The 27,694-nt window shown below is 43.3% G+C and overlaps 1 protein-coding gene across 1 annotated transcript in view; it reads right to left on the bottom strand.

Annotated features, from left to right (window-relative positions):
- The window catches only part of RGS12 (regulator of G protein signaling 12), a 146,605-nt gene that overhangs the window by 31,944 nt on the left and 86,967 nt on the right, over positions 1–27,694 (bottom strand). The window contains 9 exon segments of the mRNA XM_044295721.1: positions 247–320; positions 1,531–1,653; positions 1,655–1,720; positions 3,244–3,353; positions 6,082–6,241; positions 8,267–8,446; positions 8,853–8,996; positions 9,662–9,754; positions 12,156–12,325. Coding sequence (XP_044151656.1) covers positions 247–320; positions 1,531–1,653; positions 1,655–1,720; positions 3,244–3,353; positions 6,082–6,241; positions 8,267–8,446; positions 8,853–8,996; positions 9,662–9,754; positions 12,156–12,325 — 1,120 coding nt within the window.

The raw sequence follows: 27,694 nt of genomic DNA, 5'->3' as shown, positions 1-27,694 counted from the left end.
ATGTTGTTATGCGTTACTGCTCCTTACAGGATCCCCTACACACACGCATACTGTGAATGATACATTGTAGTCGTAATCCCAAGGAGATTGTTAGTCTGGAAGCTGAAGACCACAGACCTTCAGGATCTTAAGTATACATTTATTAGAAAAATGGCAGCGGAAAGCGCTGCTGCCGGGAGGGTCTGAGTGGAAAAACTTCTCCGCGGCCCAGATTTACATTTGTTAGAGTCGTTTTGTTGTTCCTACCGAAATAAAGTCCGTTTCTCTATTCTTAGATCCCGGGACTCCAGAATGCTGCTGTCTTGGCTCAGAACGAGAGGCTTCATTACACCAGGAGATCAAAAAAACAGAAACATACAATAAATTACACATGGCGGAGGGCAGGCACAAAGCGCAGGCTGCAGCGGGACCCAGGAATATTAACTCCTTCCCTGCTGTACAGAATAGGCACACAGGGGGGAAAACTAAGGCCACGGTTTAGAAATGGCATATATATATATATATATATATATATAAATTTATCTATATACATATTTACATTTTATGCCCCTCTAAGCGCACTCTTACACGAGCGCGACGTTACAGAACCGTTGCAGTGTTTTGCTCTATTCACACTGTTTTTTTTTTTTTTTTTTAACGGGCCATGAATAATGGACGCTAAAAAATAGGACATGTCCGTTTTCTGCCCCCATACAATTCAAAAAGGACATTTTCAATGGATGTTTCTGAAGGGCATCCGTTTTGGACCGTTTTGCAATTTTTAACGGCCTTTTTTTTTCTTTCATAGTAGTGTGAATGTACCCCAACCTTAAACTGCCCACTTTAGACTGGGCTCTCCGACGAAAAGGGGGGGGGGGGGGGGTTGCTAGAGGTGCCCATACACATCAGAGCAGGCATCCCCAAACTGCGGCCCTCCAGCTGTTGTAAAACTACAACTCCCACAATGCCCTGCTGTAGGCGGATACCTGTAGGCTGTTCGGGCATGCTGGGAGTTGTAGTTTTGCAACAGCTGGGGGGGCCGCAGTTTGAGGATGCCTGCATTAGAGCAAATCAGGCCCAACCTGCCATCATATAGCACATGACCATCTCTTTCTAAGGGCTCATGCATACAAAGTATTTTTCTTCAGTTATATTTTTTTTACAGGTCTGTATGCGGAACCATTCATTTTAATGGGGCTTGAAAAAAACGTAAATGACTCCATTTGCATTCCTTGTCTGTATGTCCGCACGTCCGTCCCGTCCCCCCCAAAAAAAATAAAAATAAAATAAAAATAGAACAGGTCCTATTCTTGTCTATTTTGCGGACAAGGACAGGCATTGTTACAATGGATCAGCAAAAGATGCGTCATCCTTTTTTAGAACTGAGCATGTGCGTCCACCTTAGTAATTATACATATTAAACACCAGCAGTTACTATTCACTGATAATCCACTACCTAACTGGAACCTTTAATTCCAGATTAAAGGAATTGTATTGGACTAACCATGAGCCTAGAATATTCCATTATCTGCTCACTCAGCAGTACAATACCTTGCTGCCCCCGACTAAGAAGAGATCCACTGCAGCAATGTTAAAGCCGTGTTTCTCGCAGAGGCCGCTCAGGATCTCTTTAATGGAGAAGCCGCTTTTCACAGCCATGGCACAGGAGGAGCCAGTCCGGCATGGTGATGTAGCAGTGCTTGGGGGGTTTCTCGGAAGAAGACACTCTTGACGATTCAAGCTTTGGAAGAGAGGAAAGTGACAGGTAATAAAAGGAGCAGACAGCAGAACCGCGGATTCAGACAACATGGCTCATTTACTAGCTCCGGTGAGGTTACCTACGGAGCGTGCAACACGTAAAAATGCATAATGTTCCGTGGCGGTTGAATACATACGAAGAAAATAATGGTGCTAAAAATTTATAGAAAAATGGCCAGAAAATGTAAAAAAATATATTAAAAAGTACATTAATATGATCGGTAACAATTTATAGCTTGACTATGAGAACAGACCAATGACTGATGACATTTTCACAAGAGATAGAAATATCAGTGCCAGGCTGCTGCCAGTGACTTTAGGGACTAATGTGACAGGGTGTCGTTTTATAAAATGGCCAGAGACAGATCACCTTAAAGCTCATCAGAAGATGTGGGTGATGGCAGCAGAAGGAGGGGAGTGTGCTGATTTTATGAGAGACAGTGACTGTTCCACTCATGTGGCTGGGCTTGTGTGGACAGGATGGCATGACACAGTGACATTTAGTGAGCAGGGATAGGACACCCTGTAGTCCATCAAAAGATGTGGGTGATGGCACCAGCAGGAGAGGAGTGTGCTGATCTTGTGACAGGACAGTGACCGGTCTACTCATTTGATTAGGTTTGCTACGATGGCAAGATACTTGGACATTTGGTGGGTGGGAATAGAACACTCTGTAGCCAATTAGATGTGGATGATGGTGGCAGCAGCAGCAGGAGAGGAGTGTGCTGATCTTGAGAGAGGCAGCGACCAGTCTACTCATTTGATTGGGTTTCTGAGGACAGGATGGCAAGAAACAGTGGAATGTAGTGGGAGGGGATAAAATATCCTATAGCCAATCATAAGATGTGGACGATGGCAGCAAGAGAGGAGTGTGCTGATCTTGTGAGAGGCAGTGACCTGTTCAATTATGTGACTAGGTTTGCGAGGAGAGGATGGTATGATGTCATGTAATGGGTGGGGATAGAACACCCTGTAGTCAATTAGAAAATGTGGATGACGGCAGCAGCAGGGGATGAGTGTGTTGATCTTGTGGGAGGAAGTGACCTGTAAAAAGTTTGTGCGTCATTATTTGAGGAGGGAGAATGCCGGTGAAAGACCAGAAAGGCAATGTAAAGAGTACCTATCTCCACTACCTCTAGTTTTTACATGTCATTATTATTTAGAATAGGACAAAGGACGATCACAATCAAACCAGCAATGTCTGGCTACAACTAGAGCCAAAAATAATAAGTATGGTACTGACTAAATCAGCGGAAGGTCAAGCAATTCTCATCAGAATATAGCCACCTTAGTGGACGGATAGGATGAATTCAAATTCTAGTTCTCCCTGAATGAACCCAGCCAGCTCTGTAAAGCCTACAATTCTCCCGAGGGGACATGTACACCAGTCAGTTTGTTAAAATGTGCATAATCCGTAATGTAAGGTTATAAAGGCAGAGCCTGATGTCAGGAGGAGCGATAAGAATTTCTGTCTTGTAAAACAATTACAACTAATGTGATCCTTACCTCGAGTACATTGCCATTACTGCCACAATTAATCATCTCAAGACTTGCCGAAGAGGATACAGAACCTTGCGACTCTCTCCTCCTGCTGGGAGCCCCGTTGATAGAGGATTCTGCCAGGAAAAAAGTTGAAGAAGAAAAAAAAAGTGAGCTGAGAGGTAACCGGAAAAGCATCCCCCCCAAGAACAGCAGCTCTGCCTTAGGGCTCATGCACATGAACGTATTTTCTTTCAGTGTCTTTTTTTTTGCGGACTGTAGTGCGGAACTATTAACTTCAATGGTTCCACAAAAAAAGGAAGTTACTCCGTGTGCATTCCGTTTTCATATGTCCTATTATTGTCCGCATCATGGACAAGGATAGGACTGTTCTATTAGGGGCCAGCTGTCCTGTTCTGCAAAATACGGAATGCACATGGTAGTCATCCGTATTTTTTACTGAACCGTTTTTTGCGGACAGCAAAATACATACGGTCGTGTGCATTAGGCCTTAGGCTCCATTCACACGTCCGCAATTTTCCTTCCGCAATTTTGCGGAACAGGTGCGAATCCATTCATTTCAATGGGGGAGTAATTGCTGTCCGCATCAGCACTTCGTGATGCGGTTCCGCCAAAAAAATTAAGCATGTCCTACTTTTGGCCGCAAATTGCGGTCCGTGGCCCCATTGTACTCAATGGGTCCGCAAAAAAGCGGATGACATGCGGAAAGACACTAAATGTCATCCGCTTATCATCCGCATTACCCTAGCAGCATGTATTCCCCCATCCTTTTTTATTTCAGCGGAAACACGGAACGGATGTGGAGGCAATTTTATAAAAAACTGAAGGTTTTTACGGAAACACGGATCCACAAAAAAACGGACCGTAAGGCAAAATTGCTGATGTGTGAATAGAGCCTTATGCTGGACACTCTCTAAAGTAAAAGCGAAGGCTCGAAGCGGGAGGGTTACGTTTTGAAGACAGCACATGTCCTCGCATACATATATATTGTTTTAGGACTCTCTTATCCTATCTTTGCTTTATGATTGAGTCATTGTTACCCAGATCTGCAGATCACTGGGTCCAACTATATCAAATGACAACACATTGGTGACAAGTGTTTAAAAAATACTTGAGAGCCGCGGGAAAGCTTAGCGTTTTATTTTATTTTATATTTTTGTGTATAATCTCTGGAAATGTTATGTTTGACTAGACAGTGAATGTAGCAGCTCATTCTCCCTCTCTCCAAGCAGGAAGTCCAAACATGATCTGATACATTAAAACCAATCAACTGTAGCCCCTTAAAGGGCAGTCTGTCAGCAGATTTGTACCTACAACACCGGCTGACCTGTAACATGTGCGCTTGGCAGCTGAAGACATCTGTGTTGGTTTCATGTTCATAATGTGCTCGCATTACTGAGAAAAATGATGTTTTAATATATGCAAATGAGCCTCTAGGAGCAACGGGGGCGTTGCCTTTGCTCCTAGACGTTCTACCCTCTCTTTCTACAACTGCTGCACCCTCTCCACTTTAATGGACAGGATCAGGCAGTGTAAACATGAGGACGCCTGATCCCGACTTCTCTTAACGTCAAAGGGCAGAGGGTGTGGCCGTTGCACAGAACAGCCTGCAGAGCCTCTAGGTGTAATGGTAACGCCCCCGTTGCTCCTAGAGGCTCATCTGCATATATTAAAACAATTTTCTCAGCATCGCGGGTACATATGAACATGGGACCAACACGGATGCCTTCAGCTGCCAAGTGCACATGTAACAGGTCAGCCAGTGTCATAGGTACAAATCTGCCGACAGATGCCCTTTAAGGGGCTACAGTTGATTGGTTTAATCTATCAGATCATGCTTGGACTTCCTGCTTGGAGGGAGAGGGAGAGGGAGAGGGAGAGGGAGAGAGAGACCACATTCACTGTCTAGTCAAGGGAATCTGTCTGCAGCGACCTCCGTATCCAGCCGTTTGTATAGACACATAGCTGTGCTTCACCGGATTAAAACACTTTCTCATTTGTTGATCCGAGGCTCCGTTCCAGAGTTAGAATACTTTTTTCTTAATATGCAAATTAGGAATTTGGTGCAATGAGGGTGTCACCATTGCTCTGGTTGTACCCAAGCCCTGTTCCTTTCTATGGCTTGCCCCTCTCTGGCTGCTTTGATTAACAGGCCCAGGCAGTGGCAAAGCAGAGAAGGGAGGGGCTGGTCACAGAAAGGAGCAATTGGGTACAACAAGAGCAATGGTGATGTCCTCATTGCACCAAAGGCCTAATTTGCATATTTAGAATAAAGTATTATAACTCTGGAACGGAGCCTCGGATGAACGAATGAAAAATAGTGTTTTAATCCGGTGAACCACAGCTGTGTGTCTATACAAACGGCTGGATGGGGAGGTCGCAGTTTTTCGTTAAGGTGCTACAAATCATCTACTCAAAAGCACTGACAATAGTAGGAAACCCATTTCTATTTAACTTGAATTCTCCATTAAATAACCATGCTGGATCATCTTTTCTAAGAAGTCTGTCTAACGGCCATTCCTCTTTTATTCCCCTTGGAAACGCACGACTAGATTGACAACTGCTGTTGTCAGTAGGGCAGTCCACAGTCGGATGCCTAGTGCGTAAAGGACAAACCCCACTGGCAAAAGCAACAATAACGCCCAGTCAGCTATTCATACAATTCCATGAGGAATAACAAAGGAACAGCACGACTTAAGTGCTTTGCTCCAGAACATTTATTTTATGGGGAATTCAAGCATTTACTAAAATGGACACATTCGGGGTCCCCTTTAATCCACTCCGCCTAGTATTATACAGTGGCCATGACTTTGTCGGCAGGTCACAGCAACATAACGTAATTACCATTAGGGATCTCTCCGTTCTCTCTCTTTTTCTGAGACTTCCCAATGCTTTTACTCCTTGACCAAGAAAAGAAGGTTCCTTTCTTCTTCTTCTCGTTCTCTTCCTCCCCTCCAGACTCGTCATTCAGAGACCTCCCCGACTTGGTTTTCTTGCTGGATTGCTGAGTGTGGACAGGAAAGACGGGTCAGGCCAAATACTTCACTAACAAAAGCGTTGGCTTCAATGGATATTTTTTAACTTGTTCCACTAGTTGAGGGTAATGGTGACATTCTGCTTATCTGGTGCCATGGACACTTCGCTGAAGACCATTTATAGCGCACATCCCTCCCTATCTGGAGATAGATGGCCGTCAAACAGGACACCAGGCCGGACATAGCAAAAGGGCTACAGCCAAGTGCACCTATCCACTAGACGATCACCGCGCTGGAGATACATGCAGAATCCAACCATCAATCCTACTGGGACTGTGGCCATAAAATAGGGGACGTCACAAACTCAGATTGTCTCTCTTTTTCCGTCACTTGAAGCATAAAATTGCATTCAAACAGGATGGTAGATTTTGAGCATTCTTCAGGAAAGATCTATATCCTTAGGGCTCAGTCACACCACCGTATGCATTTTGCAGTCCGCAAACTTCGGATCCACAAAATATGGATAACGGCCACAGGCATGATGCAACTTCTTTGTAGGAACGCCTGTTCTGGTCTGCAAAACGGACAGGAATAGGACATGCAGAACGGTCACGTGGAGGCGGACAGCACACGTGATGTCTGCATTTTTTGTGGCCCCATAGAAACAAACGGGTCCACGTGTGAGCCGTAAAAAAAAAATGCAGATCGAGACGTAAAAGAAAGTTATCTAGACTTATCTATGAGCGATGATAATTGAGAACATCCATACATAAAAGGGGTCCCCAAGAGGACACCCTTTCAGTAGGACGTCCTCTGTACTGTAGATAACTATAGTATGTACATGCATTTGGTCCCTTCAGTGTTTATTATTCCCCTATTGATTCTAAATTCATATATTTTGCAACAAAAGTTTAGTTATTTTGTTACATTTTAGATTTATTTTATACATTTTTAACCCCTTCGTGACCACGGATTTATTAATTTTTTTAAATTGCATTCCAAGAACTTTTTTTCATCAATGTACTTGTATGAGGTCTTATTTTTTGCAGGACAAGTTATAGTTTTTAATGCACCATTTTAAGTACATGTAATGATTGATTAAAGCCAGCAGTTTAGCTAAAACCCCCTTTGTTCACATCAGTAAAAAGGCGTATTAGTGGTTATAATTAATGGAGTGGCAGAGGGTTTGAGCTCAAGAACTACAGGAATCAACTACCAGGAATAAAGGAGACAGGGACATGGCAGCTAAAGGTGGATTTACACGCGCCAAGGAGCAGCAGATTGTCAGGAAGGAAGCGCTCCTTCCCGACAGTCGGCTGCTCCACCTCATCTCCACAGTATGAGGATGAGGGATCGCTCGTCTGCATAGAGCTGCATGGCTTCTGGGTAGCAGATCGCTGTTAGACACCATGATCTACTGCCCAGAAACAAACATTGAGGTGCCTGCAGGAACGACAGGATCACCCGGCGAACAAGCGTTTTGCTCGTTCTTCAGGTGATCGGCGGCACCTTCACCCAGGCAGATTGTCGGGAATGAGCGCTTGTTCCCTATAATCTGTACAGTGCTGTACTGTTCCTGCTGCCTGAGCTGTGCTTGGACAAACCAGTGCTGTACTGTTCCTGCTGCCTGAGCTGTGCTTGGACAAAGCAGTGCTGTACTGTTCCTGCTGCCTGAGCTGTGCTTGGACAAAACAGTGCTGTACTGTTCCTGCTGCCTGAGCTGTGCTTGGACAAAACAGTGCTGTACTGTTCCTGCTGCCTGAGCTGTGCTTGGACAAAGCAGTGCTGTACTGTTCCTGCTGCCTGAGCTGTGCTTGGACAAACCAGTGCTGTACTGTTCCTGCTGCCTGAGCTGTGCTTGGACAAAGCAGTGCTGTACTGTTCCTGCTGCCTGAGCTGTGCTTGGACAAAGCAGTGCTGTACTGTTCCTGCTGCCTGAGCTGTGCTTGGACAAACCAGTGCTGTACTGTTCCTGCTGCCAGAGCACAGCTCTACAGAGTCGGTAGGATAGTTGAGTAATTAATAAATAAAAAATAAAGAAAATATGCTGACACCTTCTTAGGAGTAGAGATATTGGAGCGGTCAGAGCTAATGCTGTGTTTTGAGGTGGGACTGCTTGGTATCTCTTGGGGGTCTGGGAGGGATCTCCCCTCCACTTCTGCAAGCATACATTCTTGGTACAGGTGAGACTTCAGGAACCGGGTGTAGCTGTCAAATTTCATGAGGTTAAAAATCTGAAAATCAATGGGGGGGAAAGGTCATTATTTTCAACCAAATCAACATCCAAAAATTTATAAATCACAATATCAAGTATTCAATTGGCTTGTTATGATGAAAAGCAACAGCATTTTAGTGACGGAGACAAACTGATAAAAGAAGGAAATGATTGTAAAAAATTAAGTTGGCAGTATCCAAACGGTTCAGATAAGGTTATCCCCACTCTGCTAGGCCAATGGTTTAAGCAGCTTGAAAAAGTGACAACTATTTTTGTGAGCCAGAAATGTGTTTAGAGTAGTTGTCAGTTGCCTTCACTCTTCTTTCAGCGGGTCATACGATGTGCATTAAACAGCAGGGGGCGACAAAAAGCGACATTAAATGCGCACACATATATCTACATGAGTAATTCCGATATGGACCTACCTGGAGCTGCTGTTCTTTAAACATATCGGGGTGCGGAGCATTCAGTATGTCGTCCGCCAGTTGTGCCTGGCTGTCAATGTTTACTGGTGTGGTTGCTTTGCTGCTTAAGAACTTATTAAATATCTCCCGAGCTCTGTACGTCAGCTGCAAAAAAATAAAGACGACTTAATAGTTAACATGGCAGCCAAAGTAAGACCCGAGGCATGAGGTTAAATGTGCCTCACAGTTTAAAGGGGTTGCGTCACCAAACACCTTCTACATTTTTCAAAACCAGCCCCTGGATCCGAATACTTTTCTAATTTCATGAAATTAAAAATTTTTGTATAGCCACTGAGTTATTCAATAAAATGGATCTGTATAGCGCCACCTGCTGTTTGTTCTTTTCATTATTTTATGTCCCTCTCTCTGAGCTGGTCGAGCGTGCTCAGTTTAAATCTTCAGCCATATGTTCTGTTAGAAGCTGTGGCAGTTACAGGGAGAGAGCTGCAGCAGAAAGGACACGCCGCCTGAGCTGCCAGGCTGAAGATAATGTAGCAGAGGAATTGGAGCAGTGAATGGGAGATCTCTGGATCCGTGTGAGGTACAGGGCTGGTTCTAAATTTGTTAGGAAGAGATCATCAATATGGTGTCCAATTTTAATTTTTACAAAATGGAGGATTTTAACGTATTCTATTTAATACGAGGAAACAGATCTGGTTTTTTTTTCTGAATTTAGTCTACTCATTATTTGGTTCTAGTATCCTCAAACCCTGGTCATAACATTCAAGTACGGTTACGCACAAATACCAATCGTCACGTCAGCAATCTACCTCATTTTTGTCATGAGCTGGAACGCGACTAAAATATTCACAGGACTGCCAGAACAAGATGTTCTCCTCGCTGAATTCTTTCTTCAGAAATTCCTGCAGGGGACAAAGCCTGGATTACAATCAGACCTGTGCGCACATCAATCACCTCTACTATATACGATTATATACATATCAAAAAGGGACAAAATCCACAATGAAACCTGAGAACGACAAAAATAAATCCAGCAGCATCACTACCCAATAAAGGCACACGAGCGATAAATCTCAACTACTTCAGTTTTATCTCCTGTGTCCCTGCAGCTCATCAGTCAGACAGATCATCAAGAGCAGCACATGACTGCAGGATCAGACGACACAGGGTTTATTTGTAGTCTGTCACCATGGAGACACAGGTCTGCATAGGACCGTATTCACAACCAAATGTTCATGTAGTTAATTTTTTTTATTTTTATTTTTTGGAGGCACTGAAACTATAAAAAAAATTATTGAAAAAGTATACATACCCTCTAATTTTGGTGTTATGCCTAGGGCCATGAGGGTGGTGTATGACAAAGATAATCCCTGTGTAAAGAGGATGTGCTGCCAACTATATGAACAGGGGATGAACGATCGTATTAACGATGATCGTTCGTCCCCCTTTCACACTAGCGTTATTCTTTTCCAGCACCCAGTTCCGTCCTAGGGGCTCTATACTGGAAAAGAACTGATCAGTTTTAGCCCTATGCATTCTGAATGGAGAGTAATCCGTTCAGGATGTCTTCAGTTTAGTCATTTTGACTGATCAGGCAAAAGTGAAAACCGTAGCATGCTACGGTTTTACCTCCAGCAAAAAAAACACGGAACACTTGCCTGAATGCCGGATCTGGCATTTTTTTCCATAGGAATTTATTAGTGCATTCAAAATACCAGAATGCCAGATACGTCCTTCCTGTCTGCGCATGCGCAGACCGAAAAAAAGGTGAAAAAAGTAAATGCCGGATACGTTTTGCCATATGACACCGTAAAGACTGATCCGGCATTTTTAAGACTGATCATGATCCTGATCAGTCTTACTAATGCCATCAGTTAGCATATGTTTTGCCGGATCCAGCAGGCAGTTCTGGCGACGGAACTGCTTGCCGGATCTCTCTGCCGCAAGTGTGAAAGTAACCCAAGACACTTAAAAGGGGTCGTGTCATCTGAGACATTGGTTACATATTCTATCGATATGCCACCAATGTCAGATTCGTGCGATGACCCTCCATTCACTTCAGTGGGAGTTCCCGAAAATAGCAGAGCGCTAGGCATGGCCATTTCTCCATTTACTTCTATAGAACTTCCAAAAATAGCTGAGCGTTCTCACTTGGCTATTTTTTGGAACTTAACTTCCATAGGGTCTTCCAGAGGAAGATAGATTCTGTGTAGCTGCTAGACAAGGGTCCTGTATGGGAGAACCTTCTACTACATTAAAGGAGTGTCTGCAACCTGTCCTAGAAGTGAGCAGAACTGCTTAACTCTACTTGCAGAGCTGCCTAGGGGGTGAGGGCCTCACAACACTGCTCTACAATAGATGGTAATGATGAGGTCCTGCATATGAAATACCATCATGGCTGAGCAGCCTGACAGGAACGCTGACCAGTATGTAGTGTATGCAAGTGCCAGAGCATAGCGAGGCCTCACCACCTCAGTCCTCTAAACAGCTCTGCAAGTGGAGCCAGCCAGTCCTGCTCACATTCTAGGACAAGCTGATGGTGGGACATTTTAAATCATTCCTGAAGAATCCCTTTAAAAGGGGTTGTCCGGGTTCAGAGCCGTTTTACTGGCTGGGGCAGCGCTAAAGCCCGCCCATCAGTGCTGGTGACATCACCGGGATTCCTGGCAGCCCTATGGAGAGGCCGGTTCATCACCAGAACTCCTGAAAATGCCTTTGCACTGCGCAATTTAGCGCAGGGCAAAGGAGAGCATTGGAGCATGAACTGCTCCGATGCTCCTGTCAGGGGGGCTGCCGGGGTGAAAATGGAGGTATGTCCGGGTTCAGCTCAGAATTCCTTGATATGGTATTTTAACATTACTTGTAAGCCAGACAACCCCTTTATATCTTCAGCTTTCTATCCTCATGGTTTTTAGATACAGCGATGTAATTTCCATATAAAACTCATTTTTTTCTGCACGGTGATTGTTAGGTTTTTCAAATAAGCCACTTCAGCAGCAGCTGCTCCACTCATGGCTTGAAGAGCACTTGACAATTATTCTGCTTTTAACAGTTCCTTTCCACCGGTTTTCCCCACCAAGCCCTGGACTCGGCTTCTCTTTACTCTCCTCTTAGCATAAGTGCCGGCTCATGAAAAAATTTTGATGACCCTTCTTCCCCAAAAATTGGATGCCAGTGTCTGGTACCTTATAAAAACCTTCCTGATTTTATTTGGATCATCCTGCCTGCCAAGCCTGATAGTTTCCATATAACCCATCTAAATTTTACAGTCTCTTCAGCCATAATACATAGAAGTTTACTAACCGTGAAATATCGAACCCCGACTGGATCCTGGAGGAGCCTTTCAAAGGACACAGCCCAACTGGCCACCCGGCGCTCTCCAAGTCTTCGGCAGCTCTGCACGCTGGGCAGGCTGGCATTGCTGCTTAGGCTGTTCTCGCTGATGCATCCTTTTAGATCAGTGCTGTTCAGTTCTAGCAGAAAACACAAGAGGAACCCATGAGGTACAATGTAGGTCGTCCGCCCATAATGAAGCTCTACATAGACAACTGTATGGAAGTACTGCACCAGATAAAGGTTCTAATTTACAGGGTAGGATTTCAAACATGTCAAAGTCCACTCAAGTCCCATAGACTTTGAATAAAGCAGTAGAGAGCATGCTTGACCACTAGTCCATTGAAACAGGGGTACAGGATCCCCATTCTCACAATCTAGAGCATCAGTAGTAGTAACCAAACATACGGCCAACCCCTTTAACTGCTCTCCACTCTGGCCAAGAGATGAGGATCCCATGGACCAATTAATTCCCTCCACTTGAGAACCCCCTAGATTGAGTTTTTGTTTTTTTTCCCCAATAATTTCTGAATAAAGTGGCCACTGGCAACCGGGTAAGTAAAAACGTCGATGCTGGGATAAGTATTAAATCAATGAGGTTTCCAGCTAGGAAGGACCAAGATCTCCAGGTCCCCCATGTGACCGCAGCAAGGAGTCTGAATGAAGCAGTGGTAGAGAATGCGGGCTTCCACTGTAGTCACTGTTTATGGACTGATGAAACCAGACAGAATATAGGAACACCACCGTTCTAGAAGGTAGGTGAAAAATACTAAAAAACAACCTATTACAATCAGAGCCATCCCCATTATACATAGAACACAATGTAAATACAGAAGGTATGAGACTCATTACCTACACAGTAAGTGACCACACCCCGATTTCGAAGAAGATTAGTTTGTCTTGCAGCCAGTAAAATAACCCTGTAAATCTTTTGTTTTTAGGCATGTGCAAATAGTGTTCTGGGTGGCAGGACAGCATAATGGCGAGCTGCAATATAGGAAAACTTTCTGGTTCAGTCCAGAAAGTAGATAACAACCTTATAAAAGAGTTGAGTTTAACTTATCTAAACCTAAATTACAAGTGTCTTGTCTCCAGATGACTTTACAATTCTGAGCTCCAATTGCCCGGCACTCCCTGCTGGTTCAGGGTCTGTACGGATTCTACTCTACATGTTCTCCACACCAGGACTTTTATAAGCAAATATACGTATATACCACTACCTCGCAGTGCCCATCCAGTAGAGCTATATGTAATGTATTCAGAACATTTATCTCAGCCCTGGCAAATAACAGTGCGCTGTTGAGATAAGGCTGGCTGCGCAGTGATCTAACACAGGGGACGCCCCATCCTGACAGCAGGCAATCAAATCCTCACACAGCCCACAAGGCTGCGGATTAGAAGCTTGTCAGGATAATTAAGCCTCCCCCTCTGCGTTCTGTGTGCGGGGCGGCAGTCAATGGGCAATCAACTTGACTAGAGAAAGGAGAATGCGCCGCAGACCTATCATTATGTTAACGCGCCACGTGCAACAAAGAGGGCTTTCCACGGGCGTGCACACTCACACAGGAGCAGAAAGGCCTGTTATTTTCATTATTGTTTATTTAATAGTTGCCAAGAAATTCTGCAGAGCAACTGCGGGGAGGCGTCGGGCAAATGTGCTCATCCACGGGAAACAATACAACAGGCTCAATAACTGGAAGGGTTACGTGCTTACCCTGACTAGAAGATGGTGCAGGCACTGAAACAGCCATCATTTCTATAGGAACCCAAATCAGTGAGGACCTGGCAGAGGACCTCTTTGGGCTTTGATATTGCTGACCAAGAGTTAGGGCATCTACGGTCATCATTTTTCAAAGTCAGCAAGATAAAAAGTGGCCACAGACACCGATAACCGTTTTAGGCTCTCTAGGCATGAAACTGCGGCACAGTTTTGCACCAATTTTGGAAATTTTTAACATGTTAACCTGAAGACAACCTCACACAAAGCCTATGATTCCGGCATAGCTGATAGATTTAGGTCTATGGTTGGTTACCTAAATATTCAGCCCTAGAGCAAAGAAATGGGCGTTCGTCAAGTTGAATTTTCTTTTATGGTCAATACTCCAGGTTTAGGTCTCGTGCACACGAACGTATTTTCTTTCCATGTCCGTTCCGTTTTTTGGGGCGGACTGTATACGGAACCATTCATTTCAATGGGTCCGCAAATAAAAAAAAAATGGAAGTTACTCTGTATGCATTCCGTATGTCTGTTCTGCAAAAAAACAGAACATGTCCTATTATCGTCCGCATTAAGGACAAGGATAGGACTGTTCTATTATGGGCCAGCTGTTCCGTAAAATACGGAATGCATGTGGACGTCATCCGTATCTTTTGCGGACCGCAAAATACATACGGTCGTTTGCATGAGGCCTTATGGAAAGATCTTAGACCATGTTTTGGCTGTTATAACCAACTGGATCATGAGAATTGTATATACACGGATATATGGGTGAGAAAAAAATAAAAATAACACAGCAAAATTACTCTCGCCTCTCACTGCAGACTATACACGCTTTGCCAACTTTCTATAGATCAGGGATGCTCAACCTACAACGGCCCTCCAGCTGTTGCAAAACTACAACTCCCACCATGCTCAGACTGCCTACAGCAAGGCATGGTGGGAGACAATTGTAGTTTTACAACAGCTGGAGGGCCGTACTGATATAGACGATTTCTAGTTACATTGGTGGTCTAGGATAATAAAGGGGTTAATACTGATATCCATTATCTATGGTGGTCTAGAATAGTTATGTGGTAATATCTAATATAACAGGAAATTCAGACTAGTTTAGTGATGAACTGTGATTATTATATAGTTTATTATTTTATTATCTCCTACTTCACTGCAAACAACCATGATCCAGTTAGGCTGGGCTTCCTTAGATGGTCCATCCGTTGTAGTTTCTCTGGCATGGTACAAAAACATGCTAAGATCAAGCTCACGTTTATCCATAGTATAAAATTCAGCATCCGACACATCGGTTTTTAAGGCAGAAGGCGTCCCCGTGCTGACCAAAAACTTAGCATGTAGTGTTTTTTTGGGGTTCTAGATGCCAAAAGCAGTCCACAAAGTGAACAAAAACCATCATCAGCTGTGTCAGGGGTAAAACAATTGGCCAGACAGAACCAGGCCTTAAGTGGTAAATTCTAGGACTCTTCCCTAACACTAGGTTAAAGACCCTTTCAATCTCAGATGTCTAAATTGCCAAAAACATTCCATATTCTTGAATTTCAAGGCCATAAAATGCACTTTGGAGAGAGAAGAAATGCAGTGTTAGTTTAGCAACAGACTAGAGCAGGCGTCCAAGGAACACGAATACAGGAGTCCAAATTATCATCATTGCTTTGATATATTTGGCAGAGCTCTGTAGAAAAGGTTCTCGTCTAGGACACCAGAGTCAACCTACAATTGAGGCTTGAGTTTTTACTACACTATGAATAACTTTTGCCACAGCTAGCCAAGAAACATAAAAGACTGAAGCTAAACACACAAAAACACAATTAATGGCATCAGTACTTGGCATACAAGTCCAGCTTGAATCTATAATAGGTCAGGTTCTGCTTGTCCTCATTTCCATGCCCCTCTCTGTCTCCAAGGCATGCATCCGGCTGACCATAAGAACAGGAGAAGTGACATGTAGAGGAAACCCAGGAGGGGGAACATCAGGTTGGAGAGTTTGCTTGCAGGCCAACTTTCACTAGATATTTTCCTTGTCAGATTCCTTTGCTCCTGGGTTTCAACAAGTCTCTGGACAGAAGGCCTAAAAGGACCCCTGGCATGAGATGAGATGCTCTGGATGTGCCAGAACATTGCTCTTGGCTGCCTAATAATACTAGGCCATGACATCTACACATCACAGACATGACAATGAAAATGTGCTCAAAGGCAAGGAGGAATAGGAGCTGAATATTAGTGCCCGATTCAATTCTAGATGCCTTTAAAAGAACCCCATAGAAAAGATTAACATTATGCCTCTGACTTGGTGCTGTTTGATGCCACCACACTTCCAATAAGGGTAGGAGGGATTGAACTGTAATATATTGCAAAACAAGGATGATGCAATACAAATGTAAAAGTCGTCGCTTCAGTTAGCACTTATGATGAGGGCAACCATGAGATTGGATGGGTTTTTGGCATATCCTAACAAAGCTTTAGTTTTTTTCTATGGTCACACTAACTAGGATTGAACTAGCGTTCAACTGGTTCCTCCCCAACTTTACTCACAGCTAGACCTGATATTTGCTAGATTATCACATATACTGAATTACTGGATGGTCATAAAATAAAAAGTTAGTTTTATATACTTGTGAGGATAGAGAATCTTAAAAGGAATGTTTTAGCAGAAAACATTTTTGGGTTTTATATACTGTTCTCTGCAGCCCACTTGTCAGCTTTGCTGTATACACAAGTACAGAATGAGCAGAGTCATCTCAAAGGGTGAAGGGTTATAATGACAGTTCTATGGTATTACCAACTATGGCAGGGTGCTAGATCTCCTTAACGAGACCAGACCTGTATGGAGACTTAGTGGAAGTTCTCCATGGTATGGAATCCTACTCCGTACTGATGAGGGGAAAGCATCCCAAAACAGCAGTCTACGGATGGATATCTGGTCTGGCTATATTCCCTTGTCAAATCTCAAGGTTTGCTGGGAAGTCAGATTTTGACTCATAGGAAGCCACTTCCCATAGGTGGCACTGGCGAGATGGTTCTACAACTATTAAAGTGTATGTACAGAAAAACATGGCTTCTTTTGGAAATTGTGCCAGTTGTTTCTGATACTCGGCTCCATCGAAGTGAACGGAGTTGAACTGCAACATCACGTACAATGTGTGCGTTACTGTTTTTGGAAGAAAATGGCTTTTTTTTTAAATCTAATTCTGGACAACCCCCTTTAACAAGAACCCTGTTCAAGACATCATCTATTAGCCAGAGTGGCTAGCAGCTACAAAGTGGTGTATTTCACTCTGGAGGACACAGCGCACTTATTTTAATGGTTACAGTGTAATACTTAATTTCTCCTGTGGGTGTGCTGTTGGAATTGAACTCCTGCTGATGTGGTGGTGCAGATCACAGCTGATCGAATTAACTTTTCATCTGGAGATTTTACTAACAAAAAAAAGGCATCATCCAAAGCTGAAAACTCAGTTTTGAATGCCCAAAATTAAATATTAAAAGTAAAATGTACGCTATAACTATTTTTTTTATCTAATTGTCTTTGCTTGGTTATCTTTTTATGGTTTTGCGAAATTCCACATTGTATTGCGCTGCAAATAAGTGCCAGATTATCAGATGCCAGATTACAGGAATATACATTATTAAAAGTGCGCTGTGAGGAGGAATAAGTCTCAGTACCAGGCAGGTTTTAGAGCGCAGAGAAAGCAGATTCTATATTTGTAACCTTTGCTGACAGCTGGGATTTGATTTATATTGGTGGGAGCAGATTTTTTTCTCTTTTCTAAAGGAACTGGCAATTGCCTCCAGAATCTGTCTGATCCGTTATTATAACATTATTCATGTGCCGTTTCCCCTATCTCCCCTCCTCTAAATATAGCCGTTTCTCTGACTAAACATGAAATTGCTGTTGTTTTCTCATGTGCGCTGGAGACGCGATATACATCTTCAGAGGCCTGTGAGAACGGACGCCGGCTTTATCTTGTATCTCTCCGATGCACGCCTTCGATTTTATCCCAGATAAGAGCTTGCTGAATGTTCTGTGAAAGATCCTGCAAATAGTCATTTTCTACTTTTCACACAGTTCACACCGTCATAAATACCGGATTTAATAGACGTCAACTGGTTACAAGGAACTGCCTGCAGGGTCATATTGCTTTCATATATTTCTCTTTTTTTATTGTTTTTTCTTTAGTTTATTTTTTTTTAATCACTTTTATAATAATCTTTCTTACATCCAATCATATGAGATATATATATATATATATATATTTTTTTTTTTTTTTTATTATTATACATCATGTGTGAATGTGAATCATGTATTTGTAATTTTATGTCTAGGTATTCGTACATTATATCGTCTATTGTCTTGAATGCTCTAGCACTGTAATCACGTTAATGACATGAGTCAATGCACTTCAGCATCATCCATCATTAAACTATAAATGACTGCAGCGCTCGTTTTAGCTCTACCGATGAGACGCTTGACACGCGTGAACCTTCACCCTCTGATGCGCGCTTGTATCCTAGTTACCGTATGACGCGTGCGGTCATTGACCAGCCATCACGTGATCGCGGCGCACTTCCGGACGGACGCAGGCAGCGCATGGTGGGGAAGGAAGTTCAGACGCGTCTCATGACGCCAGTACACATCGGTAGGCACTTTTCTTATTAGGCCAACAGCGCTCCGATTGGCGAGCTATACGTTTAAATATACACATTTCCAAGGAGAATTGCGCCCCCAGTAGAAGGCTTCGCCGAAACGTGCGTTGGGGTGTGCGGTTCTCCTGAGGGTACTGTGTCTTGAGGTGTAAGAGTTAGCTTCAGGTTAGAAATAGGCGGCTATGTTATGTCCTGGCGCTTGTCTTTATTGTAATTTAGCAGTTATTAGCTTATGTTACATTGGACTAATTGAGTTTTACTACTTATAGCTACTCCTATAGATAATTATTATACCATCCCTCAGGGGAACCACACTTTTTATTGTGGTTTTTCATCTCTGCTAATCAGGTTATATTTTATACAATTATCTTATAAAGATCTTTTATATATTTGGAGCTATAGAGACTCTGGCGTCTTTTTGTAGATAATTTTCTTGCAAGTTATGTAAAGCAGGAGCGTATCTGGAAAATATAAAATTTGGAAACAATGGCTGCTTTCTTCCAAAAACAGCGCCACACTTGTCCACAGGTTGTCTCTGGTATTGCAGCCAAGTCCCACTGACAATGTAGCTGAGCTGCAATACCAGACATGAACCCACGGACAGGTGTGGCGCTGCTTCTGGTCTTATAGCAATTCTTTAAAAGGGTTATCCTTTCATTTCCATATAGAAATAATTGAAAGGGGACCTTCCGTCCCAGCATAGAGAGCCATAGTTTTGTGGATGGCAGAGACACAAATTCGGAACAATTTTTTTACTGACAAACTGGAAAATTGAGGGGGGAAATTATTATGATTGCCGTTTCATACGCCAGTCTTAACCAGAAGTGCGCTGCAGGAAGATGTGCCCAATTTGTTGAAGGCAGGTTTGTCCCTATGACACTGGCTGACCTGTTACATGTGCGCTTGGCAGCTGAAGGTATCTGTGTTGGTCCCATGTTCATATGTGTCCGCACTGCTGAGAAAAGTGAAGTTTTAATATATGCAAATGAGACTCTAGGAGCAACAGGGGCTCATTTGCATATATTAAAACTTCATATTTCTCAGCACTGAGGACACATATGAACATGGGACCAACACAGATGTCTTCAGCTGCCAAGAGCACATGTAACGGGTCAGCCAGTGTCATAGGTTCCAAACTGCTGACAGATGCCCTTTAAGAGGCACTTTTAATACTTTTGATGCATATTATGGCAGTCCATGTGCTAGAAATGCTATGAAGTTCGCGCCATCATTTATGTCAATTCCTGACGTAAATGATACCATCTCTGTGAGACTCGGTAGGCTTCGGCTTGCTAGCTAGGACCTGATAACTAATTGAAAAGCCGCAATATTTTGCGCCTAGCCAGCGGTTACCACAATTTAGGACTTTTTAAACACCAGAAACACAAGGAGGGATCACCTAAGGCTGAGTTCACACGGGCGAGATTTCCGCGCGGGTGCAATGCAGTAGGTGAACGCATTGCACCTGCACTGAATCCTGACCCATTCATTTCAATGGGGCTGTGCACATGAGCATTTTTTTTCATGCATCACTTCTGCAATGCTTTAAAATCGCAGCATGTTCTATATTCTGCGTTTTTAACGCAGCCCTGGCTCCATAGAAGTGAATGGGGCTGCGTTAATAACGCATTGCATCTGCAAGCAAGTGCGGATGCGATGCGTTTTTCACTGATGGTTGCTAGGAGATGTTGTTTGTAAACATTCAGTTTTTTATCACGCGCGTGAAAAATGCATCAAAACGCATTGCACCCGCGCGGAAAAAACTGAACAACTAAACGCAATTGCAGCCAAAACTGACTGAACTTGCTTGCAAAATGGTGCGAGTTTAACTGAACGCACCCTGAACGCATCCGGACCAAATCTGTCACGCTCGTGTGAACTCAGCCTAAACCTTCAAGGTAAAGGAGTCAGGGAACAGGTCATATGATCCCTCTTGGCCAATCTAAAGAGAGGCGTGGTGTTCATGTATAGTGCATTCTGGGAAAGAATCACCAGTGACCACCTTGTCGCAAGGAAGCATTTAAAGCACAGGCTGGATGAAGACCACATCAGACAGCTCCTCATATCTCGGGACCCCTGTGTGACATAAAAAAGGACAAGAACAGTGCTGTTCCAATTACTGGACAACCCCTTTAACTGTGTACAAGGCCGAGTGACAACCACTACGGTTCCTTCCAACCCTGAATGGTGTATAAATAGGTATACTAGTGTGTCAGTCTACACTGTAGTTCTGGCATTCTATTTATGATCAGGATTACATTATGTGCTTTAACTTTTGCGCTCATATTGTTATCATATATAGCACCTGCATTACCACACTTCTATAGTGGATACCAATAAATATATATCTATATATCGAGACAGATAGATATAGAAGAGCTGAATGTGTTTTTGCACAGCAAAAGTACATTGACGTAAGGAAAAACTATAAGTTAACCTGCAGTCTTATGTAAACTACAAACCCAGCTCTGCTACTTCAGAATTTTCCAGCGAGCTAGTCGCACGCACAAAGCCAAACGTTCCTGGAAATTCTGGTTCACGACACACGAATGGATTACATAACTAATAATTCATCGCCAGGCTAAAAGGACTACATTATATCGCGCCCTGCTTGATGGAAGACGCGCGGGCAGCCGACAAGTCTGAGAATAAAGTAGGAGGAATGCCATAACAACTTAATACAAACCACAAAAAGAGTAAAAAAGAAAGTGGTCTTTTACCTGGGTACAGCTGGTAGGACCCCGTGTGCCACCTCACCAGATACTTCAAATCACTCACAGAGAACCAGCCATCAGAATCCATGCCCACTTCAGCTGCCGATACCCATGGCCCCACGGGTACAGTCCCTGGCAATGAACTGGCACATTGTTCCCGGCCAATACTTCCACGGTTAAAACAAATTAATTTAATTTTCCGGGAATATCCGCGGCCGTACGGACAAATTGATTCTCCTCACCCCTCTGCCTCCATGGCTCGAAGAAGTGAAAACTGATAGTAGCCTTAACAAAGCAGCACGGGAAGGCTACTAAATAATGGAATAAAGAGGACCTTTAGCCTGCCGCAGATAGAGGCCTCAATTATTAACGCTAGAGCCAGGGATGACTGATCGCAAGGGAAAAACCCATTTACAGACTTTCTGATGTACTATTAGGGATCAAAGCCAAAAGCATCATCATAACCTAGCTTCAGTATTCCAGCGGGTGTAGCAGAGCTGAATTGCTCACACAGTCTGTCATACGGCCCAACTTAGGTGAAGTCAAAGTGCATTATGTGTGGTTTTACATAGGACTGCATGTGAAGTCATGGCAATCGTTTTGCATAAATAGTGGGGCCATAAAAGCATAATGTAAAGGTGGCCATACACCATTTCACAGGGAGTGGAGGACTCTGTATGGGGTGTCCAGACTCTCCACCGACACCAGGTGTTAAGGGTAAGAAGGATCGGGCAGATGGAGTTCAATATGCCCGATCCTTTCTTTCTCAGGGCTCATGCACACAAACGTATTTTCTTTCCGTGTCTGTTCCGGTGTTTTTTGCGGACCGTATGCAGAACCATTAATTTACTGTTCCGCAAAAATTTAAAAAAAAATAAATAATAGAACAGGTCCTACTATTGTCCGCATTACAGACAAGGATAGTACTGTTCTATTAGGAGTCAGCTGTTCCGTAAAATACGGAATGCGCACGGAAATCATCCATATTTGCGGATCCGTTTTTTTTTTTTGTGGACCGCAAAATACATGCGGTCGTGTAGGACAATGGCTTATTCGCTTCGAGTATGGGGGAGTCGGGAGGAATAGCTGCCAAGCATTTGACAGACAGCCACCTAAAGTATGCGGCCATCTTCATGTCTTTACCTATATGGCGGCCATTCTAGGAGTACGCACCCCATACATAGCCACCTCTTATACTGCAGCATACTAAGACAGATTTACCATTCAGCATCCAAATATATCTAGGCGAATAGCCGCCATATTGGTGCTAACCCAGCTTGGGTGACAACTAACTTGGCTTCCAGAACCATTCACTTTAGGGTTGTCACCCACTAATGGGTTGTGCGATTTGCTTTTGTTTTTCTACAAACAGCGCCACTCTAATCCAGTGACTGCGCTTGGTATTGCAGTTCCACCCCATCAATCCCATTGGATAAGGCCAAGCTGCAATATCAGTCACAGCCCAAAGACAAAAGTGGCGCCATTTTTTTGGGGGAAAAAAGGCTCTTCTCTAATTGAATACAACCTCCTGAATTTTCCTGTGAATGGTTTATTTTTTGGGACTGTGTGGAATTTAGTATTTTACAGGCTGATTTTGCATCCCCTGGGGGAACACAAAGTATTCAGAGATTTACTTGGAGAATCCAGGGATGGACCAGGGATGGTAAATCAATGTCGACCTCTTTTTCCTGCTTCTTAACCTCTACACCTCCAGACAGAACCATACGGCGAAACATGGCTTTCAGAGCTGGAAAGTGACGCCAGTTTTACAAGAATTCCCAGTAAAGTCCCCAGTCTGGACTGGAGCCACGCGCTTACGATGAAATCTAATCTCCATAACACAGAAGATATTCCCTGTCGTGAATTACACGTCAGTTGCCCTGTTTATACACAGATGTTTCATTTAACTATGAACATTTATTAAATTGAAAGAAAAAAAAAAAAAAAAAGTTAAAAATGATGTAACTTTTTTCATTCAAAATATAAAATTGAAAAATGTTGTGTGCCGCGTTCCCCTCACTGTACACCAGGCATAGCGCCTTACTTTTTGTAGTGGTCGTTTCTGGTATTACAGCTCAGTCCCATTGACTTCAATGGGACTGGACTGCAATACCAGGCACAGCCACTATGGAACGTGTGGAGCTGTGTCAGGTAAGCAATGGCAGGGCTGTAGCTGGAGTACTGCCACCCCTTTGATCAGCTGAATGGCAGGGGCACCAATAGTCAAAACCCGACCGATCTGATATTGATGGTGTACCCTAAGGTCATCAAATCAAATCTAAGATCACTCCAAAAAAAAAATTATATTTTATATATATATATTATATATATATACATACACACACATACACACACACACACACGCACCTGGAAACAATCAACAAGGAGGTTATTTGATTCTGATGTTATAACTTTAAAAAGGTATATATACCTGGCACAGTGCAATACATCTCTAGTGCTTTTAGTACCCAAGCACCCAACTGGTCTTAAAGGACCTGTCCCTTTGCCCGACAGGTTTGTATTAGTAATTACTTGCATTTCCCATGTAATAATTCCGGATCGTCTATTCTTATGACTATGTTGTGCCATTTCTTGAATATTCCGGCAAGAAGTTATTAATTACTTACTTACTAACCGTTTCTAAAGAAGGTCCAGATGGGTGTTACCAGTTGGGAAGCGGGGGTGTCCCTGCACAGTCTGACACCGACCGCACTGATTGGATAGTGACAGACTGTGCAGGGACACACCCCAAACTGGTAACACCCAGCTGGACCTTTACTGCAAACTGCTAGAAATTCATAACTTCTAGCTGTAATAATAGAGGGACAGAACATCCTAAGAATAGATGCTGCAGGATTGGGGAATGCAAGTAGTTACTAAAACAGACTTGTCAGGAGCCATCTATTATGCATATAATGTAACAGAACAGATCCAAAAGATCAGTCATCAGTATCTTGCTGACTGTCTCCAGTCATTTTTTTTTCTTTAAATCAATACTGTAAAAAATGAACTGAAAATATAAAAGAAATACCAAGAAAACATGGTCCCGAGCCTCAGTGCAGAGGTGGCACCTGCAAGCCCCATAAACAATGTCACCAGATCACATACCCGTGTGTCTAGAGTCAAATTTTTATAGTTTGAAGAAGATGGGACAAAGGAAGGACTCGATCAGTTCTCATCACTTCACACCCAAGACTGAAAACTAAAATTTTGTGTCTCCAGTTACAGACAAATCATCCATGTCTAAATATATGCAAGGCAAGTCATTAACCTCGTCATAAAAGTCAACCGTTCTCACCACCATGCTCCATACGACTGCCCTCCTGCATGGGGGTCTCCAGGGGCGATACTGTTAAACAAGACCCCATAACAAAGGTTTTGTGAGCCACAGAGGGACCACAGAGAAGATGGGATGAGGACGGGAAGATGTTTCAGCATCTGGTAAAGTTAGTGAGATACCCTAGGACAGGGGAGAACTTCATAGGTCATCCTTTCATAGAGGAAGGTTCCTTATTTGGGACCTCAAACAATTAGCTGGAACAGAGAGGAGCTACAAAGACAGTCCCTTGTTGGAGGACCCAATACATCCAAACCTCATATGGACAGCCTTTGATTTCAAAGAGCTCTGTGTAATGCTTAATTTCACCAGCGGTGGTGCTGTAGGAGAATTAAACACTTGCAGGAGGGTTTCCTTACTGATCACTTGGATCATTCAATTCACTTATTTCAAGGGACCTTCCAAAAATAAGGAATTGGCAAAAGTGGACAATACCTTTAAGCAGAATTTGTAGTGGCCAGACAAGGCAATGTCACCTAAAGTAGCTCTCTTGAGAGGAAAGTGGTAGATTGGCTGCTGAACCTCATGGGACATATGGACAGAGGCTGTCCTGGTGGGACAACCACTATGACGCACCACTACTCTGATAATATATCCTGCTCCAACTGCGGGTACAGGACTGGGTACAGAGATGTGGACCCCCCAATTTCCAGTATTGGAAGCAGTAGCTTGAGTCCTTCAAAACCAGAAACAGCGTCACATCTATATTGTATAGGTGTCTAGTATTGCAGCTCCGCTCCATTGAAATGAACAGGGATGAGCTGCAATACCACGGAAATCCTGTGCCGAAGGGTGGCGCTGTTTCTGGAAGAATTTTTTTTTATAAAAAGCCATCTTTTGTATACATACGATGTGTTATGCATAACAAGGACTCACATTTTATATACGAATTTTGAGTCCGACATGAAATGCTCCCACTCCTGGGCTGGGATCCTGCACGGCAGAGAAATTCTACATTGGTCAGCAGAGCAGAGCGGTGGAGTGTTTGAGAACGGACATAACCCTGCAGAGTGTGCGACGGTGCCGGACAGAGCTCTACCGATAAGATACCAGCGCTCAAACTAGATCTCGCCGTCCAGTCCTAGGAAATGGCATCAGTCCAGTCCATGATATAAACACATACACTGTACATGACATCACTAGGTATAAAACCACAATACCGGCACTAAACATTTACCTATAGTTTTCTTTGCCCATCCACATGATAACATGGGTCTCTACTATCTCCCCTGAGGACAAAAGGATCAGCCCTATTCACGTCTATGAGGCTGTGCAGCTACTAAGCCATGTGACCAATGAACCAGACATCATAATATGTTATTGTCTGAGGTCTGCACCATGCCTCCCAAGTGTCCCTCTTTTGGAGGGACAGTCCTTCTGTGATCCTTAAAGGGAACCCGTCATCAACTTTATGTTAACCTCACTGAGGGCAGCATAGCATAAAATAGTGACAGAAATGCTGATCTCAGCGGTGTGTCACTCATGAGCTAAAATTAAGTAGTTGCTGAGAACCAGCATCATATTCATTGCAGCCCAGGCCTGGAAAAGAGTCAAACCTACCTGAGAAGAGTCCTGGTTATTCCCAATCTCCTGCTCTCACCCATCTGCTGATGATTGGCAGTTCTCTCCTAGAGAGAAAGAGAGAAAACTAGGTAGAAGACTGTCAGCCATCAGCAGGTGGGCAGGAGAGCAGGAATTCATGAATAACCAGGACTCTTCTCCGGTGGCCGTGACTTTTTTCCAGGCCCAGTCTGCAATGATTGTGATGTTGGTTCTCAGCAACCACTTACTTTTAACTTTTAAATGACAGACCGCTGAAATCATCTCACCTGTCTGTACTTTATTCTGCCGTTAGTATGAGCAGCATAACGTTGATGACAGGTTCCCTTTAAATCTCCCTCTTTTTGACCTGGGGAATTAGTGCATTAATACATTTTCTAAATTGCTCCTTACTAAAGTATCTGTATGGTTTCTACCTGTATATTAGACCAGAACGTCATTATTTGGTGCAATTTGGACCTTAAAATATCTATAATCTAATGAGTTATGTGCTAATATTTAAATGGATATAATGGATACTGAAGTGCAAGAAAAATATTTTCCCAGGGGCTCCACAAGCTGTGAAGAATAAAATAAAAATCAAGGAACTTATACTCGCCTAACCGATCCCCAGCTGCTATAGTTGTGACGCAGCCAGTGATTAGGCTTTGCGCGGAGGTAGAGGCGTGGCCTAGTATGGAAAAAACTGCTGTGTTGCGCGCCGCACATATTGTTCCTCTGCAATTTTTAAAAGTTGGGAGGTATGGTTGTCTGAGGTCTATTAAGAGGGGGGGGGGGGATCTCATTTGGGATTTCTATTTTATATGGGGGTCTGGTCTCTATTATTTTGGGGGTTCTGATTTGATCTACACGTTCATTTTGGAATCTGATGAAGGGTGTCATATGCTGTGTTTGCAAGTCAACTGTTGCCGATTTGGTGTGCGCTATATAAATGGGGGAGGGGAGGGACAAAAAAATTTGGGTGGCAAACTCAGTATGCCACTTTTTAGTGAACGTGTCTAATAATGAGTAATTGTTACCATGGCACATCAGATAACGTCACATCATATGCCGTACAATAATATACAATAACCAATTAGTAAAAATAAAATATTCTCGTCCAAAAAGCTGAATAACTTCTCCATCTTAACTTAAAAAAGAAATGTTGATTAGAACTGATTAGAAAGTGGTAATAATACGATCTGCTAATCAAGGCGGGAGGGGGGGGGGGGCTGTATAAATGATCCGTTTTATGCAACGAAACATCTGCCATCATTTCTAAGTAAATTTATGCGAAAACAATTTCATCAGTAAAGCGAACAAAAAACAGATGCACTGCCTTATAACTGTAATAGATTACCATACGAGCATAGAAATGAAATTAAAAAGCACTGATCTGATTGGATTTTGGAGACTTCCCCAAGTGCCATTCATTTCAATGTAGTGCGAGACCACCCACCTCTCTGCTGAGAACGGGGAAGCATTCACCCTCCCCCGTCAAGGAAGGTCAACCAGACATGGTGAGAAATCCTTCTAGAACTCT

Source organism: Bufo gargarizans, chromosome 1 (genome assembly GCF_014858855.1).
Source record: "Bufo gargarizans isolate SCDJY-AF-19 chromosome 1, ASM1485885v1, whole genome shotgun sequence".
In the NCBI taxonomy this organism is placed as follows: domain Eukaryota; kingdom Metazoa; phylum Chordata; class Amphibia; order Anura; family Bufonidae; genus Bufo; species Bufo gargarizans.
This window is presented reverse-complemented; position numbering and strand designations above follow the sequence as displayed.